At 41.1% G+C, this 24,685-nt stretch overlaps 1 protein-coding gene across 4 annotated transcripts in view; it reads left to right on the forward strand.

Moving 5' to 3' along the window:
• Positions 1-4,772: 4,772 nt before the first annotated feature.
• The window catches only part of MYH10 (myosin heavy chain 10), a gene marked incomplete at its 5' end in the record, with an annotated part of 131,402 nt that continues 111,489 nt past the window's right edge, over positions 4,773-24,685 (forward strand). For 2 of the 4 annotated variants that reach the window (XM_079724672.1, XM_079724673.1), the window contains 2 exons: positions 4,773-5,132; positions 19,167-19,323. In XM_079724672.1, the coding sequence (XP_079580798.1) occupies positions 4,788-5,132; positions 19,167-19,323 (502 nt within the window). The remainder of the gene's footprint in view (positions 5,133-19,166; positions 19,324-24,685) is intronic. The other 2 variants (XM_079724674.1, XM_079724675.1) reach the window with 1 other exon arrangement.

The raw sequence follows: 24,685 nt of genomic DNA on the forward strand, positions 1-24,685 counted from the left end.
CTGGAAAAGTGGCCATTTTATGCAGCTCCTTACTTCTGCATCTTAAATTCAGTTCTTCCTCGTCCTTATCTGGAGAAAGCATATGGTGTAATTGTGTGATATAGCACTAGCTTTTGCTGCAAAGGGATGTGACCCGAGAGGTTGGCTTTTTATTTGGGCTCCTTAGGGAAATCATTTCAATGAAGACAGGCTGGATGGAAGGTGAGATGGAGGAAATTTTGAAGGGCATGTTGTATGGTGAAAGACTATAGGCTTCAGCGGATGATGTACTTACTTGTCATATAGGAAGAATAAAAATTCCTGGTGTCGGCTCCACGTTTCAGAAACATTTAACACGGTGTAAAGATACTCACAGAGGTGGCTTGGGCCATGAATAGCGATAGTGTCCTTTTGCACTTAGTTTGTATTTCTGCTCATTTGGTTGAACAGAATTCTGATAAATGAACAGACTTGCAGGTCTCTGTAATGTAAGTGACCTCTGTGGTAGCGTTACACAAATTGGGACAATTCTGTTTTAGCTTATCGGTCTTAGAGAGATGCGCTATCATATGGATCCCTTATCCATCATTTTTGTTTAGCTTTTTATATGCAAGATATTCATAAAACTGTTTTCCTGTGCCTGTACCTATAGTAGGTGCTGGGAGGCAGTCGAGAAGTTTCCTGGGTGATATTTCATTGAGAGTCTAAAATGGCCTTGGAGATGGAGCCCAGGGGTGTGTGTATCTAAAAGCAAATGAAGGGGATGGGGCTTTGGCTCTGTAGGGAGCTAATTTGTGCACAGATAAATGATTCACCTGTAATTAGGCAGTTATTTCAGATGACACCAAGAACCTTCAGATTCTGTCTGTTGCAAAGATGTTCCTATTTATTCCTTTTTTTTCCCCAATATAGGTATTTTTTTTCTATAAAATGCAAAGCCTTTGCTAGATTGTGCTAGTGTGTTCATTGGCCAAGCCTGTATTCTTTTTTTTTTTTTTTTTTTTTCTGGCGGCTTGTGGGATCTTAGTTCCCAGACCAGGGATCGAACCCCGGCCCCCGGCAGTGGAAGCGCAGAGTCCTGACCACTGGACCGCCAGGGAACTCCCTGAGCCTGTGCTCTTGAAGCCACGATTGATAATCGATCGAGAGGCAGTATGTAGTGTAGTACATGCCCTTCAAAGTTTTCTCCTTCTCACCTTCCATCCTTGTAGCATGTGCTCCGGAGCTGAACTGAGTTTACTCCCAGCTCTGCTCCGCGTTAGCTCTGTGACCTCCAGCCAGTTATTGGCTTTCTCTGAACCTTGGGTTCCTCATCTGTAAAATGGAGATATTAATAGTACCTACCACGTAGGGCTGTTGTGAGGATTAAGAGTTAATACATACATAAACTGCTTAGAATAGTGCCTGGCCATGATTAGTGGTATATAACAACAGTATCTGCTGTTTTCAAAATTCTAGTATTATCCTTTCCGAAAGGCAAAGCATGTGGGAGAGGTTTCCCTATTAAATACCAGCATTATCAAGATTAGGTACCCAATGTACAATGGAATGAAAAAAATACAACATATTTGGCAACCACAAGTGAAGAGTTAAGATGAACAAAACATCTTCACTGGCCTCAGGGACTCTGTCAACTAAACAAGGGTTTGAGCACCTACTACCTGAGTCCTCTGGTACAAAGGCGAGGGAGGGTAAGAAGAATGCCAGGAGAGCGGTACAAAATGTTAGGAGAAGGAGAAGGATTAAATTGCCAGGTTGACCTGAAGAGAGCTTCTGAAAGGGTGGCGTTGGGTTAGGATTTGAAGGAATGGTTAGCTTTTGGTGATGGAGGAGAAGCTGAAGCTTACAGTGAGGGTCGGGACCATTCATGTAGTATTGACCAATAGGTATATAGAGGCCCTCCTGTGGACCAGGGGGCAAGCTCACCGTATGGCAAAGACAGGAAACCATCCTCATAGTGTTTAGTTAGTTGTAGAAAACTCTGGAAAAGTAAAAATTAAAAGTAGTTTGTGATCCCACTACCCAGTGAAGACCCAAAAAAAAGTGTTTATGTAATCCCCCCCCCACAAAATCAGGAGCATATTGTAATCACACTATTGTGATCTATTGTGGGTTTTTTTCCCTTATATTAAATGATAGGTGGTTCCCCACCTAGAAAAAGTACATACTGATAAATTTAAAATGTGTTGATTTGATCAAATAATTTATAAATCCGTGATTTACTTAAAAAAAAAAAGAAAAAAGACCTGCCCTAGAAATGACCTGTTAAGTTACTGTGATTTATAGTCATTTGCTAAATCTAAGCATATAATTACATGTCTAATGTAAAAGTAAAGAAATGTGTGCATACATACAGGCAGCAAGGCAGTTTCTGAAGTGTCGTATGGGGTATACAGTTTATACCTAATAAGAATAAGAGTAACTTGTTATCGTATTTTGTTCTAGTTGGATATTTTCCCTTTTAAGAGACTGTCCTTCCTAAGGCAGAGTGTGTGTCCTATTGTCTGTATCCACATTCATCCAGGATGATTCCCATTTCAGAGCCATCCTCTTCCTAGCAGTGGGTAGTGAGTGTATGTATAGGTTGGGAAGACAGAAAACTTGTTAATAATCTTACCAGTGCAGTCCGGAGAGGTGATGGGTTTTTGAAGCCGTTCTTCAGAATGTACATGTGTGCATGAATATTTTCTCTATTGTCCTCTCCCACATGGATGCCTAAGAAGGCAACTGCAAGTATAGTTAGAGAGCATATTAGCAATTCTATCGGTAGAAGTCTTAATGTTACATGTTTTGTGATTTTTTGTTTGTTTTATTCTGTTTTGTGATTTTTGTTTTATCCAAGTGTATACTCCTTAAAACGTTAGCATATCCTTTAAATCAGGTTATGAATTCGTCTAAAACATTGGTTTTCAACCTTTTTTTCTACTCCTACATACCTGGTAGTAACAGTGGTTCACCATGGCAACCAGAGAACTGTGGAGGAATGGTTCTCAAAGTGTGGTCCAGCATTATCTGCAGCATCTGGGAGTTTTTGTTAGAAATGCAAATTATCAGGTCCTCCACCCCAGACCTACTGAATCAGAAATTCTGGGAATGGGGCCCAGCGATCTGTATTTTAATAAGCCCTTTAGGTGTTGCTGATGCCCTTGCCAAAGTTTGAGAACCATGCTCCAGGGCATGAGTGTTTGTAATCCTTTGCATTGTAACAACCAGTTTCTGAAGAATCTTAGCTATTTGATTCTAGTACCTTCTTACTGGGACTGAAAGGGCTAGTATCTTGTACCCACTATCAGTGTTTAGTGTTTTAGGACAAAGATAAAAGATCCCTTTAAGAATCTGAAGAAAGTTATACGTGTTCTCCTCAGAAAAGCACAGATATACAAAAAAGTTGTACAACGTTTTTAGACCATTTCAGTGATTTCATGGAGCTTGAACTTTGTCTACAGCCTCGAGGTTAAGAACCTCTTAACAACTTTGGATGACTTTATGATTTCCCTTGCAGCCTTCCATTCTCTTGCCTACCAAGAATCTTTTTGTTTTTGGGGAGAGGGAAAAGTTGGGAGGGTTTGATGGTTACTCACTTGCCTTCTTGCATTGATTTGGATGAGATTTGTAACAACCTGGAATTTGGAGTAATAACAGTATTTAATGATGGTGTGGGATTCCAGAAAGATGTTGTCAGGCAGGAATGATGAGTCACATCAGAAAGGTGAGTGACGAATGTAAATCCTGTCCTGTGATCCAAAAAGTCAGTCCCACAAGTATAAGAGGAGAAATAGCTTCAAGGACTGTGAGTGGAGCTTTCGCTGACAGTTCCTTGTGAACCAGCCATAAATGAGCACAGTAAATCACTTAGGTCTTGAGATACTGTTCATTGTAAAAGTCACAGAAGCAGTGCTTTCCCCAGTGTGGCCTAAGGCTGTGAACAGTTCCTTTACTTCTGCACTGGTCAGACTGTGTCTGGAATATTCTGTTTGCTTCCAGTCCCCACACTCGAAAGGGGCATGGAGTCTGTTTGGAGGCGAGACCAGAGTGGAGGAGTGAGTCCTGATGAAGGACGGGATGCAGGAGAGGAACCGGCGGGGAGCAGCTGCGGGCCTGGGAGTGGAGACCTGAACAGCTCCCATCACATACTTGAAAGGCTGGGTGTGATGCCAATACCCTCATCCCCTGTGGTCTCGTGATCACACTGAGGCCACATGGGCCATAGCGAAGCTGCAGGGGGCTGGCTTGAGGTAATTGTAAGGAAGAATGTTGAGTCTGTTGTCTGAAGGTAGGATGGGAGGCACATTCTAGACCTGAGGGTCGGTCTGCTGGCAGCCACCGTGCGTTTCTGTGGCTATCAATACATCCTGGTGGTCCAGCAGCACTCCATGGGCCTTTTGTCATGAAACTTTGTTTTCTTTTTCTTCCTTTTCCTTTCCCTTCTTAAGTCCCTGTTTAATTTGTGGTGAGGGTGAAATAGGAGATGGAGAGGGAAAAAAGGGTGAAACTGGAACTTTGCTTTTCCCTCCTGCTTGTTTTCTAGCCGTCAGTGACAGGCTACATCTTGAGTGGTCCTCAGACGACCAGAGTCATCATTTGTGGTCACACCTGAAATTTACCTTGGAAACCCAGTTAGTACGGCCATGGAGAGGGCTACCCCAGCTCCTTCACTCAAAGTTCACGCTTTCTGTTTACCAAAGCATTTGTTTTAAGTTTCTTAGAAGAGTAAAATTTGTGAACCATAGTATATTTTGAAATATCTGACTTTGTCCTCCTCCTCCTCTTCTCGCAGAGGCAATCGCTCTTGGATCCTCCTGTTCACAATGGCACAGAGAACTGGACTTGAAGATCCAGAGAGGTATCTCTTTGTGGACAGGGCGGTCATCTACAACCCTGCCACTCAGGCTGATTGGACGGCTAAAAAGCTAGTGTGGATTCCATCAGAACGCCATGGTTTCGAGGCAGCTAGTATCAAAGAAGAGCGGGGAGATGAAGTTATGGTGGAGTTGGCGGAGAATGGAAAGAAAGCAATGGTCAACAAAGATGATATTCAGAAGATGAACCCACCTAAGTTTTCCAAGGTGGAGGATATGGCAGAATTGACGTGCTTGAATGAAGCTTCTGTTTTGCATAATCTGAAGGATCGTTACTATTCAGGACTTATCTATGTAAGTATGCCCTCTGAATAATCATGTGCAGTGGTGACCGGGAATTCATGGAAATTATACATACTGTCCTAATCAACGTAGAATACCCACATACTCTCTGTTTAACATGTCTGTTTCTATTAAAGGTAGAAAGATTGTCCCTTGCTTACCCAAATCTTGCTTTGCTTTAAATCTTAACACAGAATTTTAAATAATCCAATCTGCAATTAAATAGACTAAAATTGTATTTGAGATTTTTGTGTAATGGTGCTCTGGAGCCTAATAAGAGCGGGGAGAGCATGTGGCAGAAAGATAAGGGAATTTAATATGGTAATAAGAGTTGCATTAGTGGTAGGATACAGACGGCAGATTGGTAGGAAATCCAGTGTATATCCAGGTGGTATAAAGTGGCGGGGCTGCAAGCTTAGAGGTTTCAGCAAGGAGCAAGGTCAAGGTCATTGGGTACAGGGAAGTCGGAACGCTGAATGCTGAGGTTTTTAAGAGGAAACAGTTCAGGGTGTGATTGAGGCTGGGATTGTCCTGTGGTTAGCAGTTGACACATGTGTCACAGTCGCTGACGGTGTTGTGACCATATAGAAGTTCCCGAAAGTAATAAGGGATCGGGTTGAGAGGAAAATGCAAGCCAGATACTGAAAGAATCTCTACTGCCAAAAGAGGCTTGAAGGGATGGTGGACACGGGTGGCAATGATTTAAAGAAGGCAGGATAATTAGCAGCAACATGGATGGACCTAGAGATTATCATACTGAGTGAAGTAGGTCAGAAAGAGAAAGACAAATATCATATGATATCACTTATATGTGGAATCTAAAATATGACACAAATGAATTTATCTACAAAACAGAAACAGACTCCCATACATAGAGAACAGACTTGTGGTTGCCAAGGGGAGGGGGCGGGGAGGGATGGATTGGGAGTATGGGATTAGTAGATGCAAACTATTATATATAAGATGGATAAACAACAAGGTTCTACTGTAGAGCACAGGGAACTATATTCAATATCCTGTGATAAACCATAATGGAAAAGAATATGAAAAAGAATGTGTGTGTGTATAACTGAATCACTTTGCTATACAGTAGAAATTAACACAACATTGTAAATCAACTATACTTCAATAAAATAAATTTTAAAAAATAAAGAAGGCAGGGTAGATAGAATGTAGATTTAGAATGAAGAGAAGTAGAGGGAAAGGTTGACACTAACGGTCTGAATTTGGAAAAAAGTTGAATTTTATGCAAAGAGTGTGGTACTGACGTCCATGTATAGTTCAGAACTTCAGCAAAGCAGAAGTCGTTTTCCCATAGAATTAGTTTATTTAGTGGATGTTTACTGAGCACCTACTATGTTCTAGGTGCTGGAGAGAGTGTGGTGAACAGGCCAGGCCAAATCTCTGCCTTTGTGGTACATCCTGTATGGAAATAAAACAGGACTGTGGGATGGCTTTCCCTAGCGGGTCAGGGGAGGGTTCTTTGAGAAGGTAGCATCTGAGCTGGAATCTGACTGATAGGAGGGAGCTAGCTGTGGGAACATCTGAGAATGAGTAGTTCATTCATGACCTTTGCCAGAGTAGTCTGAATCAAGCCTGGTGGTCTCTTTTATTTTATTTTTCCTCTATGAGTTAGGATGCAAAGTAAGGGTAAGAGGCACCAGGGTCGGGAAGGTGGCTTGAGAATGCGTAAGGTTTGGAAAGGGGAGGAAGCCAAGGATAAGAAGACAATTGGAGATCAGCTTGGTGCTTTGTGACCACCTGTAAGGGTAGGATAGGGAGGGTGGGAGGGAGGGAGACGCAAGAGAGAAGGGATATGGGAACAGATATATATGTATAACTGATTCACTTTGTTATAAAGAAGAAACTAATAAAAAAAAAAAAGAAAACAATTGGAGAGCAGCATTGGGAATCCAGCTGAGACTGAATAACAGAATGTGTAAGGTGGCCACATTTTTGTCTGGAGAGAAAGGAGTGGAGAGAGGGAGTGAGAAAACTGGGAAATAAAGAGATTGTGGTCAGATCATTATGTTGACATCTGAGATTTGAGAGGTGGATCAATTTTGGATGATACTTGGTTCGGTGAATTGCGAAGGGCTGGAAATGCAGGGACATAACCAAAAAGCTGTGGAGTGCTGTGCTCTGGAAAGGAGCCTGTCTGCCCCCTGACCCCACCTTGCCCTTCAGGGCTGCTGCAGGGAGGAGAGAGGAGGGAAAGAGAAAGGGGAAGGAAGTTGTGGGTAAAAGGGAAGGAGGAGGGAAAAGACAATTTAGTTTATTTGTAGCCATTTCTCATGATAATTCTAAGACTTTGCAAGTATCTTTTATTGAGTTTGTTTGATTTTTTTCCAGCTTAATTCGGTGACAACAGGAGTGAATTTCTGGGTTTCTTTTCAAAGCATGGCCCCCTGGGCTTTACAGAAGGAGAATCTGAGTTTTTTCTTTTTTCAAAATTTATTTATTTATTTATTTTAGCCTACGTTGGGTCTTCGTTGCTTCCCGTGGGCTTTCTCTAGTTGCAATGAGTGGGGGCTACTCTTCATTGTGGTGCGCGGGCCTCTCATTGCAGTGGCTTCTCTCGTTGCGGAGCACGGGCTCTAGGCACGTGGCCTTCAGTAGCTGCAGCACGTGGGCTCAGTAGTTGTGGCTCACAGGCTCTAGAGCGCAGGCTCAGTAGTTGTGACGCATGGGCTTAGTTGCTCCGCTGCATGTGGTATCTTTCCGGACCAGGGCTCAAACCTGTGTCCCCTGCATTGGCAGGCAGATTCTTAACCACTGCGCCACCAGGGAAGTCCCTGAGTTTTTTCTTGAAGTACTAAGGTCACAGCAGAGGTGAGGGTTTGGGAGGATCACACCTTCAATTAGTAGGGTGGAGAAAGGGTTCCTATGGAAGATTCACGTTGGAGCCCTTGACTCTAAAGAAACCTACTAAGAGAGTGGGGCTGTGGACGGCCGTGGCTGCTGAACATTGAGTGAAGGGTGTAGTATTGGGCTTTGGAATTTACCCAGCACTTGAAATTGATCAATTGAGGTACCATGGTATAGACACTATAATAACTTGGATAGGACCTTTGGGACATATTTCTTTTTTTTTTAAATAAATTTATTTATTTTTATTTATTTATTTTTGGCTGTGTTGGGTCTTTGTTGCTGCACACGGGCTTTCTCTAGTTGCGGCAAGCAGGGGCTACTCTTTGTCGCGGTGCACCGGCTTCTCATTGTGGTGGCTTGTCTTGTTGTGGCTCGCGGGCTCTACAGCGTAGACTCAGTAGTTGTGGCTCAGAGGCTCCAGAGCGCAGGCTCAGTAGTCGTGGCTCACGGGCCCAGTTGCTCCACAGCATGTGGGATCTTCCTGGACCAGGGCTTGAACCTGTGTCCCCTGCATTGGCAGGTGGATTCTTAGCCACTGCGCCACCAGGGAGGTCCATTGGGACATATTTCTATAGATAAGACATAACATATGTTCATTTAGGTAAGTTACTAACAGGTTTGGTTATGTTATTTCCTTCTATTTTCTTTGGATTTAATCTCCCCAACTTCTACCTTCTCAGGTCATTAATTTTCATCTTCTTAATAAAACTACTTAAAAACTGCGTATGTCTTCTCTACTACGTTTTAGCTTACTTCACACATTTTGACATGTAGCATTTTTAGTGTTCAGTTCTAAATATTTTCTAACTTCTATTATTTCTTATTTAACCTATGAACCATTTAAAAGTATACTTTTAAAATTCCTAAATGTTGTTTTTTAAGTTATCTTTGTGTTATTGATTTTTAAATTAATTGCATTAATATAGTCCATATAATAACACTCTTTGTTTTTGTGAGACTTGCTTCATGTAGCATATTGTCAGTTTTTATGAGTGTTCTGTATGTTTGTTAAGAATGTGTTTTCTGTTGGGTGTGGAGTTCTATATGTGGCCATTAGACTAAGTTTTTTAATTGTGTTTAAACTTTACTAATTTCTGTCTTCTTGGTCTGTTGATTATTGAGAAGTGTCTTAAAATCTCCCAGTGTGTTTTCTCAAACTAAGTATGCATTCCTTAAACATATAGTTTAGTTTTGCCTGTTGATGAATTTTTATATGAATGCATCTCTTAATACATACCTTTTTGTGTCAGTATTGTTGCTCAGCATTACAGTTTTAAGATTCACCCATATTACCTTGTGTTGATGTAATTCAGTTGTTCTCAGAGGTGCTCTACAGACTCCTAGGGTTTCTTTAAGACCCTTTCATGGGATCCTTGAGGTCAAAACTATTTTCATGATTACTGAAGACTTTATTTGCCCTTTTATTGTTGACATTGGTACTGATGGTGTAAAAGCAATGGTGAGGAAAACTGCTGACACCTTATCGTGGGTAAAAGCAGTGACCCCAAACTGTACTGGTGGTCATACTAATCCAGTTTCACTCCAGAATGTCTTTGGTAAAGTAGGAGGAATGATTGAATTTATTTCAGCTCTTGAGAACACATCTTTTTTTTTTTGCGGTACGCGGGCCTCTCACTGCTGTGGCCTCTCCCGTTGCGGAGCACAGGCTCCGGATGCGCAGGCTCAGCGGCCATGGCTCACGGGCCCAGCCGCTCCGCGGCATGTGGGATCTTCCCGGACCGGGGCACGAACCCGTGTCCCCTGCATCAGCAGACGGACTCCCAACCACTGCGCCACCAGGGAAGCCCGAGAGCACATCTTTTAATATTCTGTGTGATGAAATGATAAGTATGCATAAAGCACTTCTGCTGCATATTGAACTAGGATGGTTGCTTTGAAAAAAAGCACATGTGTAACTATTTGAGTTGCAAACTAAACTTGCTACTTTTTTTAATAGAATACCTTTTATTTGATAGAACGGCTGATAGATAAGCTTTGATTAATTCACACTGGGGTATTTGGCAGACATTTTCTTGAAAATGAACAAAGTGAGCCTGTCATTTTAAAGGAAACAATTGAATGTATTTGTTGACAATGATAAAATTTGAGTTTTCACATGAAAATTAGAATTTGTATCTGCCACTGTGAACTTGACAGCTTGTCAACACTTAAAACCTTCCTGATGAGATAGATGGCAATATTAATGAATGTGATTTTTTAAAAAATGTCATATAGTGTGAAATGTCATCATTTGGAAGACTTGAACAATTCATTGAACCAGAGTTTTCCAAATGATGTGTACATGATGTTACAAAATCATGCCTGGGTAAAAGATTCATTCACCTGTGCAAGCTTAGCCAATGGATTTGATGTATGTAAGAGTATGAAAAGTTCATTGACAGGGTGTCAGATGCTACATTGAATCTAATCTTTAAGAAATTCTTACTTGTCGAGTTTTGGTGTAGTATCGAAGAGGAATATCTATAATTACATGAAAAGGCTGTTAAACTACTCCTCCCTTTTCCAGTTAAATATCAGTGTAAGGCTAATTTCATGTGTTTCAGTCAAAACAACATCACAATAGACTGAATGCTGAAACAGAGTGTTGAGTGTTTTCTATTAAGAAAATTGAGTGTTTTCTATTAAGCCAGACAATAAAAGATTTGCAAATATAAAACCGTACCACTCTTCTCACTTTTATTTTGGAAAACAAAAGGTTATTTTTCATAAGAAATGTTATTTATTGTTATTTTTAAATGAATAAATACACATTTAAAAACTATGTATGTATGTATATTTGTATAAAAATATGTAAAACAAAAGATCTTTAGGATCTTTAACAATTTCTAAGAGCGGTAAAGGGCCCTGAACTATAAAAGTTTGAGTATTTTTTTCCTTTTTATGGAATGTAATGTTCCATTGTAAGATTTTTGACCCAATTTATTTATCCTCTCAACTGTTTTTGGACATTTTTTTTTCCAGTTTGTGGCTATTATTGTACAAACAGTGCTTCAGTGAATAGTTTCGGACATGTCCTGGTGCACATAAGCATAGCTTTCTGTAAGGTATATAACTAGGAGTGGAATTTCTGGGTGATATAGGACATGCATATCTTTAACTCATCTTCAGCTTTTCTAGATAATGCCTGTTAGTCAGATTCCAGCAGGAAAAAGAAGGCCCTCTAACTAGGTATTCTGTGAATTTAATAAGGGGATGATTTACAAACATGTGAATAGAGTTTAGAAAACAAATGCAGAAATGTTGCAGTATCCCAGCACTAGTGATGGCCGAGAGCCCTGGACCCATCTTCATCTTTAAAGTAACAAAGAGCTGTACCTCAGCTGGGAGAGGATGCCGTGTGGAGAGGGCTTCCGTAGGAATTGTGGCCGCCTTTAGAGGGAAGCGGACAACTAGCAGGGAGGGGCCTGGGGGATAAACATCCTGACTTCATTCTCCCCCTACCCTCAATCTCCTGCTGCCTAACTCAGTTTGAAGCCAGAGGAGAAGGGAATTTGGTGATATATTTCTTAAGGTCAGCCTCAGTTCCATTTGGAATTTAATTTTGTGTATGGTATAAGGTAGGGGCAAGGTTAATTTTTTTTCCCCAAATGGCTATTCAGTTGACCCAGTGCCACTTATTGAAACATAGCCCTCTCTCCACTGCTCTGAAGTGCCACCTTTGTTGTAAATCAGATGCTCATAAATGTGTACTTGACTACCTGTTCTGTTTCATGGGTCTGTGTGCCTATCCTTGGCTTGATACCACATTGTCTTGATAATTACAGCTTTATACTATGGCTTGGTATCCAGTATGGTAAGTTCTCTCATTTGTGTTCTTTAAGATTGTTCTGGTTGTTAGGTCCTTTGCATTTCAGTATAATTTCAGAACCCACTTGTCAGTTTTTCATACACACACACACACACACACACACACAACCTTATTGGAATTTTTATTGGGTTTTTGCTGATTCTGTAGTTCATTTTGGAGGAGAAATGAGATCTTTACAATATCTGTTCATCTAGTTCATTTATTTAGTTCTTAATTTTTCTCAATATGTTTTAGGGTTTTTTTTGTAGAGGCCATGTATATCCTTTGTTGGATTTATTTTTTGTAGGATTTATTTTTAGGTGTTTGATTTTTTTAATGCTATTTAAGTGGTGTTTTAGTTTTCATTTTTAAAATAAATTTATTTATTTATTTTTGGCTGTGTTGGGTCTTTGTTGCTGTGCTCGGGCTTTCTCTAGTTGCAGTGAGCGGGGGCTACTCTTCCTTGCGGTGCGCGGTCTTCTCATTGCAGTGGCTTCTCTTGTTGCGGAGCACGGGCTCTAGGCTTGCAGGCTCAGTAGTTGTGGCACACGGGCTTAGTTGCTCCACGGCATGTGGGATTTTCTGGGACCAGGGCTGGAACCTGTGTCCCCTGCATTGGCAGGTGGATTCTCTACCACTGCGCCCACCAGGGGCGCCCTAAGTGTTGTTTTTAAATTGTTAACATTAGGTAGAAATACAATTGCCATGTTTTTTTTACAGTTAACTTTTGTATATTGACTTTATATTCACCAACCTTACTAAGTTTATTTATTGATTATAATAGTTGAGCTGAGGATTCTTTTGGATGTTGTGTTGAACACACTCATGGTGTCTGCAGATAATGACATTTTTATTGTTTCCTTTCTAATTCTTGTACATTACTTTATTGCATTGTCTAAGAAGTGTAAATGTTTGTTGAATAGTAGTGGTTATTGGAGACATCTTTGTATCATTCCTGATGTCAGAGGGAAAGTTTTCAATATTTCACTATTAAGAAAGATTTGTTTTGTTTTGAATATTTTTAAATTAGATTCAGGGAAGTTTCCTTTTGTTCCTAGTTTTTAATCCTGCATGGATGAATTTTTTAAAATACTGATTGGTTGTTAATTTATCACATGTTTTTCCAGTTTCTGATCAGGTGATAATGTGATTTTTCTGGTTATTTTGTTATTGTAGTGAATTGTATACTATATTTTTTAGTGTTAAGACTAACCTGGCAAGGACCAAGTATTCTTTTTATGTATTACTGGATTCCTAGATTTTGTTTGCTGATATTTTGTTTAGAGTTTTTGCATCTATATTCATACATGAGATTGACTTAAAAATTTCCTTTCTTATGATGTCCTTGTCATATTTTGCTATCAAGATTATGCTGGCTTTATAAAATGAATCATGGAATATTTTATCTTTGTATTTTCTCTGGAAGAGTTTGGATAAGATTGATGTTATTTCATTTTAAAATAATGATATAGTTTCCTTTGTGGGGAAGTTTTTCTTTCATAGATATAGAATTTTTCAGATTAAAACTTTTTGGTATCAGTTTTGATATTGAGTTTTTCTGGAAATTTGTCTATTTCATGTAAATTTTCAAATTTATTGGCATAGTGTTGTTCAAAATACTCTTTTTTCCTGTAGGATTTGTAGTGATGTTCTCTCTCACTCCTGATACAGATAATCTGCTCTACCCTTTTTAAAATGAGCCTCACCAGAGGTTTATCAATTTTACTAATCTCAATCATGTCTTAATTACTTAAGCATATTATTGTCCAAGTGTAATAATACAAGGCAATAAAAGTAGACTCACAGGGAACCCACATATTATCTTGGATTTTAGTCACAACTGTTGCCTTATGTGCCACTTACTGTATATAAAATTGTGAAGTTAATTTGAGGCTCTGCATGATATCAAGCTAGTTCTAGAGTTTTGCTCTGGGCAGGCAGTTAGATGAAGGGGATCGAGCACGTGTAGATCAGTCAGGGATTTACATCCTTCCCAACTGGGCTTTGGGCTGGTCTATTTCTGGTATACTCTAAACTCTCAGGGTGTAGCAGTTAGGGTCCTAGCTGAACGCCTGGGGTATTTACCCTCCTCCGGAGTAGCTTTTTTTTTTTTTTTTTAAAAAACCAAGGTCTGGGGCTTCCCTGGTGGCGCAGTGGTTGGGGGTCTGCCTGCCGATGCAGGGGACGCGGGTTCGTGCCCCGATCCGGGAAGATCCCACGTGCCGCGGAGCGGCTGGGCCCGTGAGCCATGGCCGCTGAGCCTGCGCGTCTGGAGCCTGTGCTCCGCAGCGGGAGAGGCCACAGCAGTGGGAGGCCCGTGTACAGCAAAAAAAAAAAAAAAAAAAAAAAAAAAACCAAGGTCTGTTGTGCTGTTGAATTTCCCATAGTCTGGATTTTGTTGATTGCATACCTGTGGTGCCTTCTGTAAACTGGTAGTTGGATGCAGCGCCTTGGTCTGATTCAGATTCAGGGCGCACAGGATGCCAGCTGTCTCTCAGTTTACAATGTTGAGATGGATCAGTGACTCAGTTTGGGCTTCGTCAGCCTGATTTGTGCTTTAGGGAATGTCTACCTTCACCTAAGGGTTTTAGAGCCAGTGGTGGGCACTGTCCTGATCCATCATTTCATTAGGAAGCAAAATGGTGATAGTCTAATGTCATCATTCCTTCTGTTATTATTAGCTTGATGAATTTTTTTTTAACTCAATGTGTATTACAGCACCTCCCCGCCCCAACCAGGCACAGACAGTTTTCTTCAAGTTTATTTTTGATTACTGTTCTTTTTACAGAATTTTGACCTTTTTTACTCCCTAAGGAGCAATGATTAATATTTTACTTATCCTTTCTTTGCTCTCCATGTTCATCTTTCCTCTACGTCTTTTTTTTTTTTTTTTTTTTTGCGGTATGCGGGCCTCTCACTTTTGTGGCCTCTCCCGTTGCGGAGCACAGGCTCCGGACATGCAGACCCCGTGGCCATGGCTCACGGGCCCAGCAGCTCCGCGGCATGTGGGATCCTCCCGGACCCGGGCACGAACCCGTGTTCCTTGCATCGGCAGGCGGACTCTCAAGCACTACGCCACCAAGGAAGCCCTCCTCTATGTATTTTTAAAATTGGTTTTATCTTTGTACCTTCTTTTATTATTTACCTTTGTTTTATCTTTCTTTAAGAGTCCATGTTGTATTACATTCTGTTGCAGCCATAAATCTGTTCCCTAAAGTTTTCTTTTAGCTTATTTTGTAGAGAATGTCCAGAGGTCATTTCTCTCTCTGAATATTCTGGAAGATGATCTTTTCCTTATTACATAGGGTTGTTGTCTTTTAAATACACATGTGAATTTTATCTAGGTGTGGTGTTTGCAAATGGTGTGAGTGACCTATTCTTTCTTCTCTTCCTTTCCTTTCTGGGCGGTGGTCTGATTTCTTCTGAGAGCTGCGGTCGGGGTGTAGGTTGGAGTGATGCTCCCAGTTCAATCCCCTGTTCCTAATAAGAGACTGTTGTATCTGCTCTATTGCACTGATATCTATACTTGCCTCTGTTTCCTGGTTCTCTAATCCTTCAAAGCTATGAAGTAATAATGTATATGCATATCCCTGTTTTCTTAGACTGAGGCCTGCCCTAAAGGATAGCAACATTTCCCAATACTGGATAGGAGATGGGCATTCCGGGCAGAGTGATCAGGATATGTAGAAGCCTGGAGGCATAAAGCAGCACAGACTGTTAGGAAAATTTCAAGGTTGTTTTGGTGCTAATATTTTTTTTTTTTACATCTTTATTGGAGTATAATTGCTTTACAATGGTGTGTTAGTTTCTGCTTTATAACAAAGTGAATCAGTTATACATATACATATGTTCCCATATCTCTTCCCTTTTGCATCTCCCTCCCTCCCACCCTCCCTATCCCACCCCTCTAGGTGGTCACAAAGGTGCTAGTATTTTTGTATAAAAACTGTTACTTGGTGTCTTAAAGCCTTTGCAAACTTCTTCAGGGCTTTGCAGTTCTTCAAAATGTTCTCATGGCTTTAGGATTCCAGTGTTTCCAACTGTTCAGTAGGCATTCGTTCTCCCGGGCTCCCTTATTGTAATGAATCTCCTTTTAACGTGCCACAATCTCAGTGTTAAAAGGGGATTCAGTATCTTTCCCCACAAATCAAATGATTTTTCCCGTCCACTCGTTACTTTTCCATCTCTAAAGCTTGACAACCTTGGAGTCATCTTTAACTTGACGACCTTGGAGTCATCTTTACCTTGAGCCTTGAATGGTTTTCTCTATTCAGAGTCCTGACTGCTGTTGAATCTCCAGCCCGCTTTCTTCATGACTCATCCCTGCTCCGTTTTCGTCTTGTTTTTCTCTCCTGTAGGCCTGTTACTGTGCCTGGAGAGGTCTCTACCTCCTGCTTCCCACCTCTTGCCCCTTCGGTCTCTTTTCCACATGGCTGCCAGGTTTATGCTGTTTCAGGAATGCCTCTTTCCTTCCATCACTCTTCTCTCCTGAACCTCTGATACCTGATCCCCCAGAGTGGACAAAATCTGCCTGTCTGGGCTCTTTTCTCTCACCTTCCACAGAACAAACTGTTGTCAGCTAGGCTGCGCTTCACTCTGCCGTGGATATACCCTGCCACCAAGTTTTACATTCTTACTATTTTATTTTTAAAATTTTTAAAATATTTATTGATTTGGCTGCTCCAGTTCTTAGTTGCGGCATGTAGGACCTTTGTTGCGGCATGTGGGCTCTAGTTCCCTGACCAGGGATCAAACCTGGGCCCCTGCATTGGGAGCACTTAACCACTGGAGCACCAGGGAAGCCCCACATTCGTACTATTTTAATAGGAATTCCTTTATCCCTCCTTTTGACCTAATAGTCTTTAAAAGAGACCCTCTAGGTCTGGACTTAGTACCTAGTTGTACGGTTTCTGACAAGATGGCCATGACCTTCAGTGGGGTTTGTCGTGTGTTCCGCTCCAGAGTTTCTCTGTTTAAAAGGCTTGTTCATCTTTCTTTTTTTGTATCACTCTCTTTTTGGTGCCTTATATTATGTCTTGTTTGCTTTGTGTATCTTTATTGTCTTCATCCCCTAGAGCGTGTAAGAAGGTGCTTAGTATCTTCTGCATGTATTCAAATGCTTAATAATGACATTTACTTTGAACTTAAGGCCTCCAGAGAAATTAACAACACATCGCCCTCCTTCCATATGACTTGGGGAAGACAAAAGTGGTACAGTACTGGTTCAGTGCAGGAGCCCAGCATTTGAGCTAATTTTCAAGATTAGAAGCTTAGCTTTTTAAGCACTTCAATTTACTATTTCCACTTAAACCTCTATTACTGCTCCTCTTTGGCAAGCATAGGATACTGATGATTATTCAACCTTGTTTTTTGATGACTTACTCATATTTGTGAGATTTACTCATCTCTGTAATCTTAGTCCTCAGAAAGGTCCCCAACACATGATAGACACACATGTTGGAATGATTTCTGATTACAAATGTCATCATTAGGATCTGTTACCATGCCGTACATGCTATGGGATGTTAAACTGAATTGGCGTATTTTAACTTCCTTGGAGGTTTTGGGTTTTTTTGTTTTGTTTTGTTCTGTTTTGGCAGTCTGTAATTATTTTCCTCTTACAAAAGAAAGTGAAATGCAGAATTTGTAGCTTCATGATCGACTTTTATCTCATTTTTGAAGAAAAAGTGGAAGTTGTATATATAACAGTTCATTGAGATGTGTAGTTACGATTTGTCAAATTTCCTGTGTATAAATTAAACTCAAAAAAAATTAAAATGTTGAGATTGCCTCTCCTTAGTTTTCTCACCCTTAATAAAATCTGTTTTTATTGTCTCTCGTTACCTTTTTGTCCTGTGGGTGGCAGAGAGAGGCTGGCCTAGTTAGACTAGAGACTCGCTTGGTAGAAGGTGCCAGGCTGCTGGGTGGGTGGCCTGAGAGCCAGCCCAGGTTCTTGGAGGTGTGATGCCGGACATGAGAAAGCCAACGGTTTCAGGCCCAGCGGTCACCCAGGGAGGGGCAAGTAATTACTGTGGCCTCAGGCAAACAGTAATCAGTTCAGAAATCAGGCAAACAGCCCAAGTCAGTGAGCTCAGAGCAGGGCCCTTGCTTGCCTTTGTCTTTTTCCCAAGCGCTAATCTAGGTAGGAAGTGCATTCCACATCCCGAGCCTGGGTTGGGAGGGAAGCAAAGATAAAGGAGAACAGCTGCTGAGGTAGTTCTGATCACTTAAACTTTTTTTGGCCGCCTTTCTCCTTTCAGCATCATTCACTGCAGCATTCAGAATAGAGTGGGCTCGGCAGTGCCTCCTGGTGGCCACTGCCAGGGCTTTCAGCCTTTCTGAACACAGCTTGTTGGTTAGAAGCCCCTCAGTACTCCCTGGGGAGCTGAGCACCAGTGGTCCTCGGCCTTTTCTAGGATCCTCTTGCCTTTAGATTTAGAATCACCCGAGGTAAAGGGTCTGCTTCCCGGTGCAGCTGAGGTGCCTTCAGCCCCGCCAGGACTGGAGCATCTGGCAGCAATCCTAACCGCTCTTGATTTTCCATAATTCCCAGAGTCAGTTCTCAGAAATCATTCCATGTGAATTAAAAAAACCCCAAAGGCAAAAGTGCTCCTAGTATTAATTCTGAGTAATGATTACCCTACTGATGAGGAAGGCTTTTATCTTCTAGACTAGTGGCTCTTAAAATTTTTTGAGGGCCCCCAAAGAGCTTTTGTTTATATTTCATGATATTTACTGTGTTTAGAAAGTAAAACACAAATTTTAAATATTTATCAACTCATTTAAAAATAAACCTATAACAAGTTGACATAAATTATTTTTATGAAAAAAAACCCTATATTTTCCAAAGCAAAAAAAAATTAGAAGAGTAAAAATGTTTTACACTTAAGAAAAAAACCCTTTAATAATAACCTTTCCAGATAATTGTGGATATTCTCCTTTGATACTGTACCCAAACTTGGCCACCGGTATTTCCTTAAAGATAGTTGCAACGTGGAATCTGAAACTACCTTAATGAACTTTTCATACCTCACACACTCATGAGAGAATGAGTGTGAAAAAGCAAATGACATGTTGTTTGAATAATGACCCGTGGCTTCATGAAGCCATGAAGCATATATTATTATTTCCATTTGACAGATGAGGGAATTGAATCTAGGAAGTACAACTTAATAGGCTCTCTGTGGGAGAACTACTTGTGGTTTGGAATTGCCCATTATGGGTGAGATTTAATTTTAGGGATAGACTAATTGTGCAAATGATAAAGGTCCCCTGTTCAAATTACTGTGTGGTTTGTCTCCTGATTGGATCCTGTGGATATATGCAGGTTTTTTTTTAACACTGTATTTTATTTTTATCTATTCTAGACCTATTCTGGACTCTTCTGTGTAGTCATAAATCCTTACAAGAATCTTCCCATTTACTCTGAGAATATTATTGAAATGTACAGAGGGAAGAAACGTCACGAGATGCCTCCTCACATCTACGCCATATCTGAATCTGCTTACAGATGCATGCTTCAAGGTAACTGGAAATGTTAGAATACTACTCAGAATTTCTTAAATGTAACTTGGTTTTCTTTAGACTGTCTCAATCTTTTCTACAGAGGGCTTTACTTTTTTTTTAAGATTAAAAAGAAAAGTGATAGGGCTTCCCTGGTGGCGCAGTGGTTGGGAGTCCGCCTGCCGTTGCAGGGGATACGGGTTCGTGCCCCGGTCCGGGAAGATCCCACATGCCGCGGAGAGGCTGGGCCCGTGAGCCATGGCCGCTGAGGCTGCGCGTCCGGAGCCTGTGCTCCACAACGGGAGAGGCCACAGCGGTGAGAGGCCCGCGTACCGCAAAAAAAAAAAAAAAAAAAAAAAAAAAAAAAAAAAAAAAAAAGAAAAGTGATAGATGTTTATTGTAGAAAAATTATGAATTCTTAAGATTAGACTAGGCAATATGGCCATTTTCTATAGGCATCCGGTAAGTGTGCTTGGTGCTTCATAAATACTTCATGTTAATTTTTCTGTTAAGAAGCATCTAGTTTTTATATATGTTTGATCTCTCCACCACAAGACAGTATAATCAAAGCTCTACTGCATTAGTTTTTAAAACCAACAGGAAGAATAATAGAAAAGGTGGATGCATCATTGGGGAAAGAAAGATTATAAAATATTTTTTATTTAAATGCATGAAAAAGGACACAACAAAAGTTAAACAGCATGTGTGGAGTTGGTGGATTTTGATTGTTTTCTTTTTGGGTTTTGAATGAAATATAAATTTGAAGAGTCCTTAATTGCAATTATGGCTTCAGACACAATGATTTATGGAGGAATTTTTTTTGAAAACTAGAATGGAGCAGTTTTGAATGCATTTAACATTATTGTGTAACAAGACTGCATTTTTTTTCCTTTTAAATTTTTAAAAATTTTAATTTTCTTGAAGTATAGTTTGATTTACAATGTTGTGTTAATTTCTGGTGTACAACAAAGCGATTCAGTTATACATATACATGTTCTTTTTCTTTTTTTTTTTTTATTTTGGTCACGCCACGTGGCTTGTGGAATCTCAGTTCCCTGACCAGGGATTGAACCTGGGCCCCGGCAGTGACCTGACCCTGGTGGCCCCTAACTACTAGACCACCAGGGAACTCCTTTATATATTCTTTTTCCTATTCTTTTCCATTATGGTTTATCACAGGATATTGAATATAGCTCTCTGTGTTATACAGTAGGACCTGTCAACAAGACTGCATTTAAACGTGGGACTTCCTAGCACTATGTGAAATCTTCTATAGTAACTCTCCCTCTCTCTCCTTTTATTTTTTTTAAAAATGAATTCTGTAAAATAAAATAAAATCTACGAGGTCTTCAGGAAGCAGAGTATGTTGCATCCACCTGTCATCAAATCTCAGGTCCTGGAAAGGCTGCCTGGGTGCTGGGTCTAAAGGGTAGTGTGAGGGAGTTAATATGCATTTCCTACTCAGGTATCATTTGGATGCTTCTTATATACCTGGTCCTCGGAGGCAAACAGGAAGTGCTTTAGGACTAGAATAGTGGCATAGATGGGTAAGAAGAGGTTCAGAATCCAAAATGAGCTTAGACTTAAAAAAGATTCAATTTAATAACCCTTTCTTAGGTTCAGAGCCAAGAATGTTAAGAAATGGCCACGACTGTGATAAATTGCAGTCAGGTGATGGAGAAGGAAAATCATCAGCTTTTTGTTTTGTGTCTCATTCTGTGTCTCCATTAAGGAGAATGATCTCTACGTGCAGAAAAGTATTTGTATGAATGAGCAAACTGCCTTATATGGGAGAAGAAATTGGCCAGAGTACACTCCTCCTCTGATTGAATGCATATTTTCTCTTCTAAACAAATACATTCTCACAACTGAGATTACTGAACCCCTGTTCTTTGAAGTATTATATAGAACAGGAGTTTCCAGAAGGCTGGGATGGTCTCACATTATATAATTCTAATTTTTAAAAAGAGGAAGAAGCTCCCCTTTATATTAAGCTCAAGAGCTCCCACTCTTGAGCTTACTATACCTGCCAGGAAAGATTCTAGAATCTACTGTTAATAGTCTAGAAACAGCATGAAAATATTCCTCACATTACTTTACACTGAGTAGGAAGGGAAATATAGTAGACAGTGTTATCAAAGAATTAGGACTTCTCCATGGCGTTCCATGGTCCCTGTGATCTCCTCGTGGTTGGATGCTGCCAAGTTGTGCCTGAGATGCTGATTAATGATAGAGGTTGGCCAGGTGTCAGGGTGTGCACCAAGGGGTTTGTGCCCTTTCCAACATTCTAATCAATATACTTGAAGACGTAGGATGCATGCCTGTAAAATTTATAGATGACATGAAACTGGGAGGAAAAAGAAATACACTTGATGAAAAGAAACAGAGTTTTTAAAAGCTCTTGACAGGTTGAATGGTGAATTGACTCTAGTTAAGAGGGATAAATGTTAATGCCCCACTACTGGGTTTCCAAACCAACTATATGAATACAGAATGAGGAAGATGTGGCTTACCAGTATATGGTATGATTAATATCATCACTAATGCTAGAATGAACCTGTATTGAATATTATTATGTGCCAGGCACTGGGCTAAATGCTTTATGTGTATTATTTAATCCACAACAATCCTATAAAGTAAATAGAATTGCAGTCCCTATTTTGCTGAGGCACAAAAAGTTAAATAACTTGACCAAGAAAATGTAAATAGTAAGAGGTATGAATGAGGATTCAAAACCAAGACAACGTGACACATTCTTATCCACAATCATAAACTGCCACTTGAAAGTTAAAAGAATTAGTTGATAGTTTTGATTACGTAGTAATTTAAAACAGACAATAAAAAACAAAAAAACCCCACTCTAACCAATTCCACTGTATTTTGTTCTATAAGTAGGGAGCTACCTGCTGATATAGGATACAACACAGTCGGGTGGGACGTCTGCTAGAGCAGTCAGACAACAGTCAACAACATGCAACTGCTCATGAAGCTCAAACCAGCTACCAATGCTCATCCATCTAGGTTTTCAATTACAAACGTGAGCAAATAGCTAAACGTCAGTGGGCCTATGAAGAGGACCTGTGGCTTGACAGGGGACCATGTGGAGGATTCAGAGCAGATGGTCCTACTGAACAGAGTTTGGTTTTTTAACACAAAAAACAGAAGAGAGCTTCATTTTTTTTCTTAACTTTAGATTCTTAACTTTTAGATTCTAGGGGATATTACATCAATAAAATGCAGAAGGACTTCCCTGTTGGTCCAGTGGTTAAGACTCCGTGCTCCCAGTGCAGGGGGCATAGGTTCGATCCCTGGTTAGAGAATGACGATCACAACATGCCGCATGGCGCAGCCCCCCAGAAAACAACCAGTGGGACTTTAAAAAAGAAAAAATGCAGTGTGTGCCTGGCACATAGTAGTTGTTCAAGAAATATTGATTGACTGCATGCATGAAAGTAGAGTCATTGGACATAAACTTGCTTGCAAAAATCACCAACTCTGAAAGCGTGGGATAGCAGAATTGACATAATTGGACTAAAGCAATGAATTAGCAGACCGACTCAAGTAGTTCTTCCAGAATACACAACAAAAAGAAACTGATGGAAATTATGGCAGAAAGAGTAGGAAACATGGTATATACTCTACATATGTGTAGACATGGTATAGACTCTCAGGGGCCATGAGAGAAGTGATATTTTTGAAAAAATTTACCAGAACTGAAGAAGGACTTGAGTCTTGACACTGAGAGGGTTCACTAAGCCCCAGGCAGGAATCTTTTTTTTTTTTTTTTTTTGGCAGTACTCGGGCCTCTCACTGTTGTGGCCTCTCCCGTTGCGGAGCCCAGGCTCCGGACGCACAGGCTCAGCGGCCATGGCTCACGGGCCCAGCTGCTCCACGGCATGTGGGATCTTCCCGGACCAGGGCACGAACCCGCGTCGCCTGCATCGGCAGGTGGACTCTCAACCACTGCGCCACCAGGGAACCCCAGGCAGGAATCCTGAAAGGAGACACATGCCTGGTCTAACACAGCGTGGTGTGGATAGGGCAACATCAGGTGATCTCGGTGGAGAGGGCGTCAGCGGGCTCAGACTTCTCATTCGCAGTCCTGCATGTTAGAAACTGAACGCAGCACACTGAGAGACCTGTGCCCGGTAGGTAATCATGCGAGGGGACCTAAGGCTATTACTATTCCAGGCTCCCCCAGCACCCCGTGCGCTCCTCCTCCTCTGCCCTTCCCCGTGGCTGTCCACCCCAGCCAGCTTCCACTCAGTAGCAGCCAACACTGCCTCCCACCTTCTGTTGACCTAGACAGATGTAAAGGCAAATTTTGCTGTTAACAGTAGTTGCAGGGGCCCCCATGCATATCTAAGACCTGAGATTCTACCTTCTTCCTGGAGTCTTAGAATGAAATCCACGTCTCCTTGTTCTTTTGTTTCCCAGTCACATCTTCGTTTCTGCAATGCTCTCTTTTCATTTCTGCCTCAGGTAACTCCCACTCTGTGATGTGCAAACTTCCCTATGTGTTCAATGTCTTCTTCAAGTGTTTTCTTTTCCTCCGGGCTTTAACTGAAACTTGGCTTTCCCCTGAGTATGGGCCCTCCACTCCGATCCTATGCGCTAGGAGATGGGGTCAGTGTCCTTACTCGCAGTGCATCTGCTGGACTATTAACAAATACTCTTTCTCCTTGAAAACGCTGCCCCTCCTCTGCCTGCCCCTCATCGCTTGTAGCAGCTTTCTTCTGGGTTCTCCTCCTCCCTCCTCCTCCTCCCCTCCCGCCTTAGTGCATCTGACCCCCAACACGTGGTCGTTTCCTCCCTGCCTCAAGCCCTGCCATAACCCTGTGTTACTTCCTAGTTTTTCGTGAACAGCCAGCCCCTGGTCTCTTAATCTTCTCTTAATCTTCTTCTCTTCTGACTTACACTGCTGACACCCTAGACTGTGCCACCTTCTGAAATGATCTTATTTTTCAAATATTTCAGAAATTCTATTGCAAAATCCTTCCGTCCTGGCAGTTCAGTCAGCAAGTCTCCTGACCGTGTTCTTTGACTCCGTTTAGATCTTGGGTCCAAACGCTGTTCTCCTTTTCCCCTGTGGATTATCAGTACTGCCTGACTTTCTTCCTTGTGTAGTTTAGATTTTATAGTCTGTCATTTCAGCGTCTTCTGTCAGTATCCTACGCCCCCTGTCCCTTTGTTCTTTTGTTAACTTACTTGGCAAAATTCTCACCCTAGGTCAATCAAGATATTTGTCTTTTTTTAAGGCTCTTACTTGGGTTGCTGATGCTTCTGGAGTCTGCTGTTCATACAGCTGAACAGATCAATACTCCTGTTAATTTCGTGACCATGAGCCCAGACTCCAGGCAGAACACTGCTTGCTAATCCTTCC

This window comes from Hyperoodon ampullatus, assembly GCF_949752795.1.
Source record: "Hyperoodon ampullatus genome assembly, chromosome: 19".
NCBI lineage: Eukaryota > Metazoa > Chordata > Mammalia > Artiodactyla > Ziphiidae > Hyperoodon > Hyperoodon ampullatus.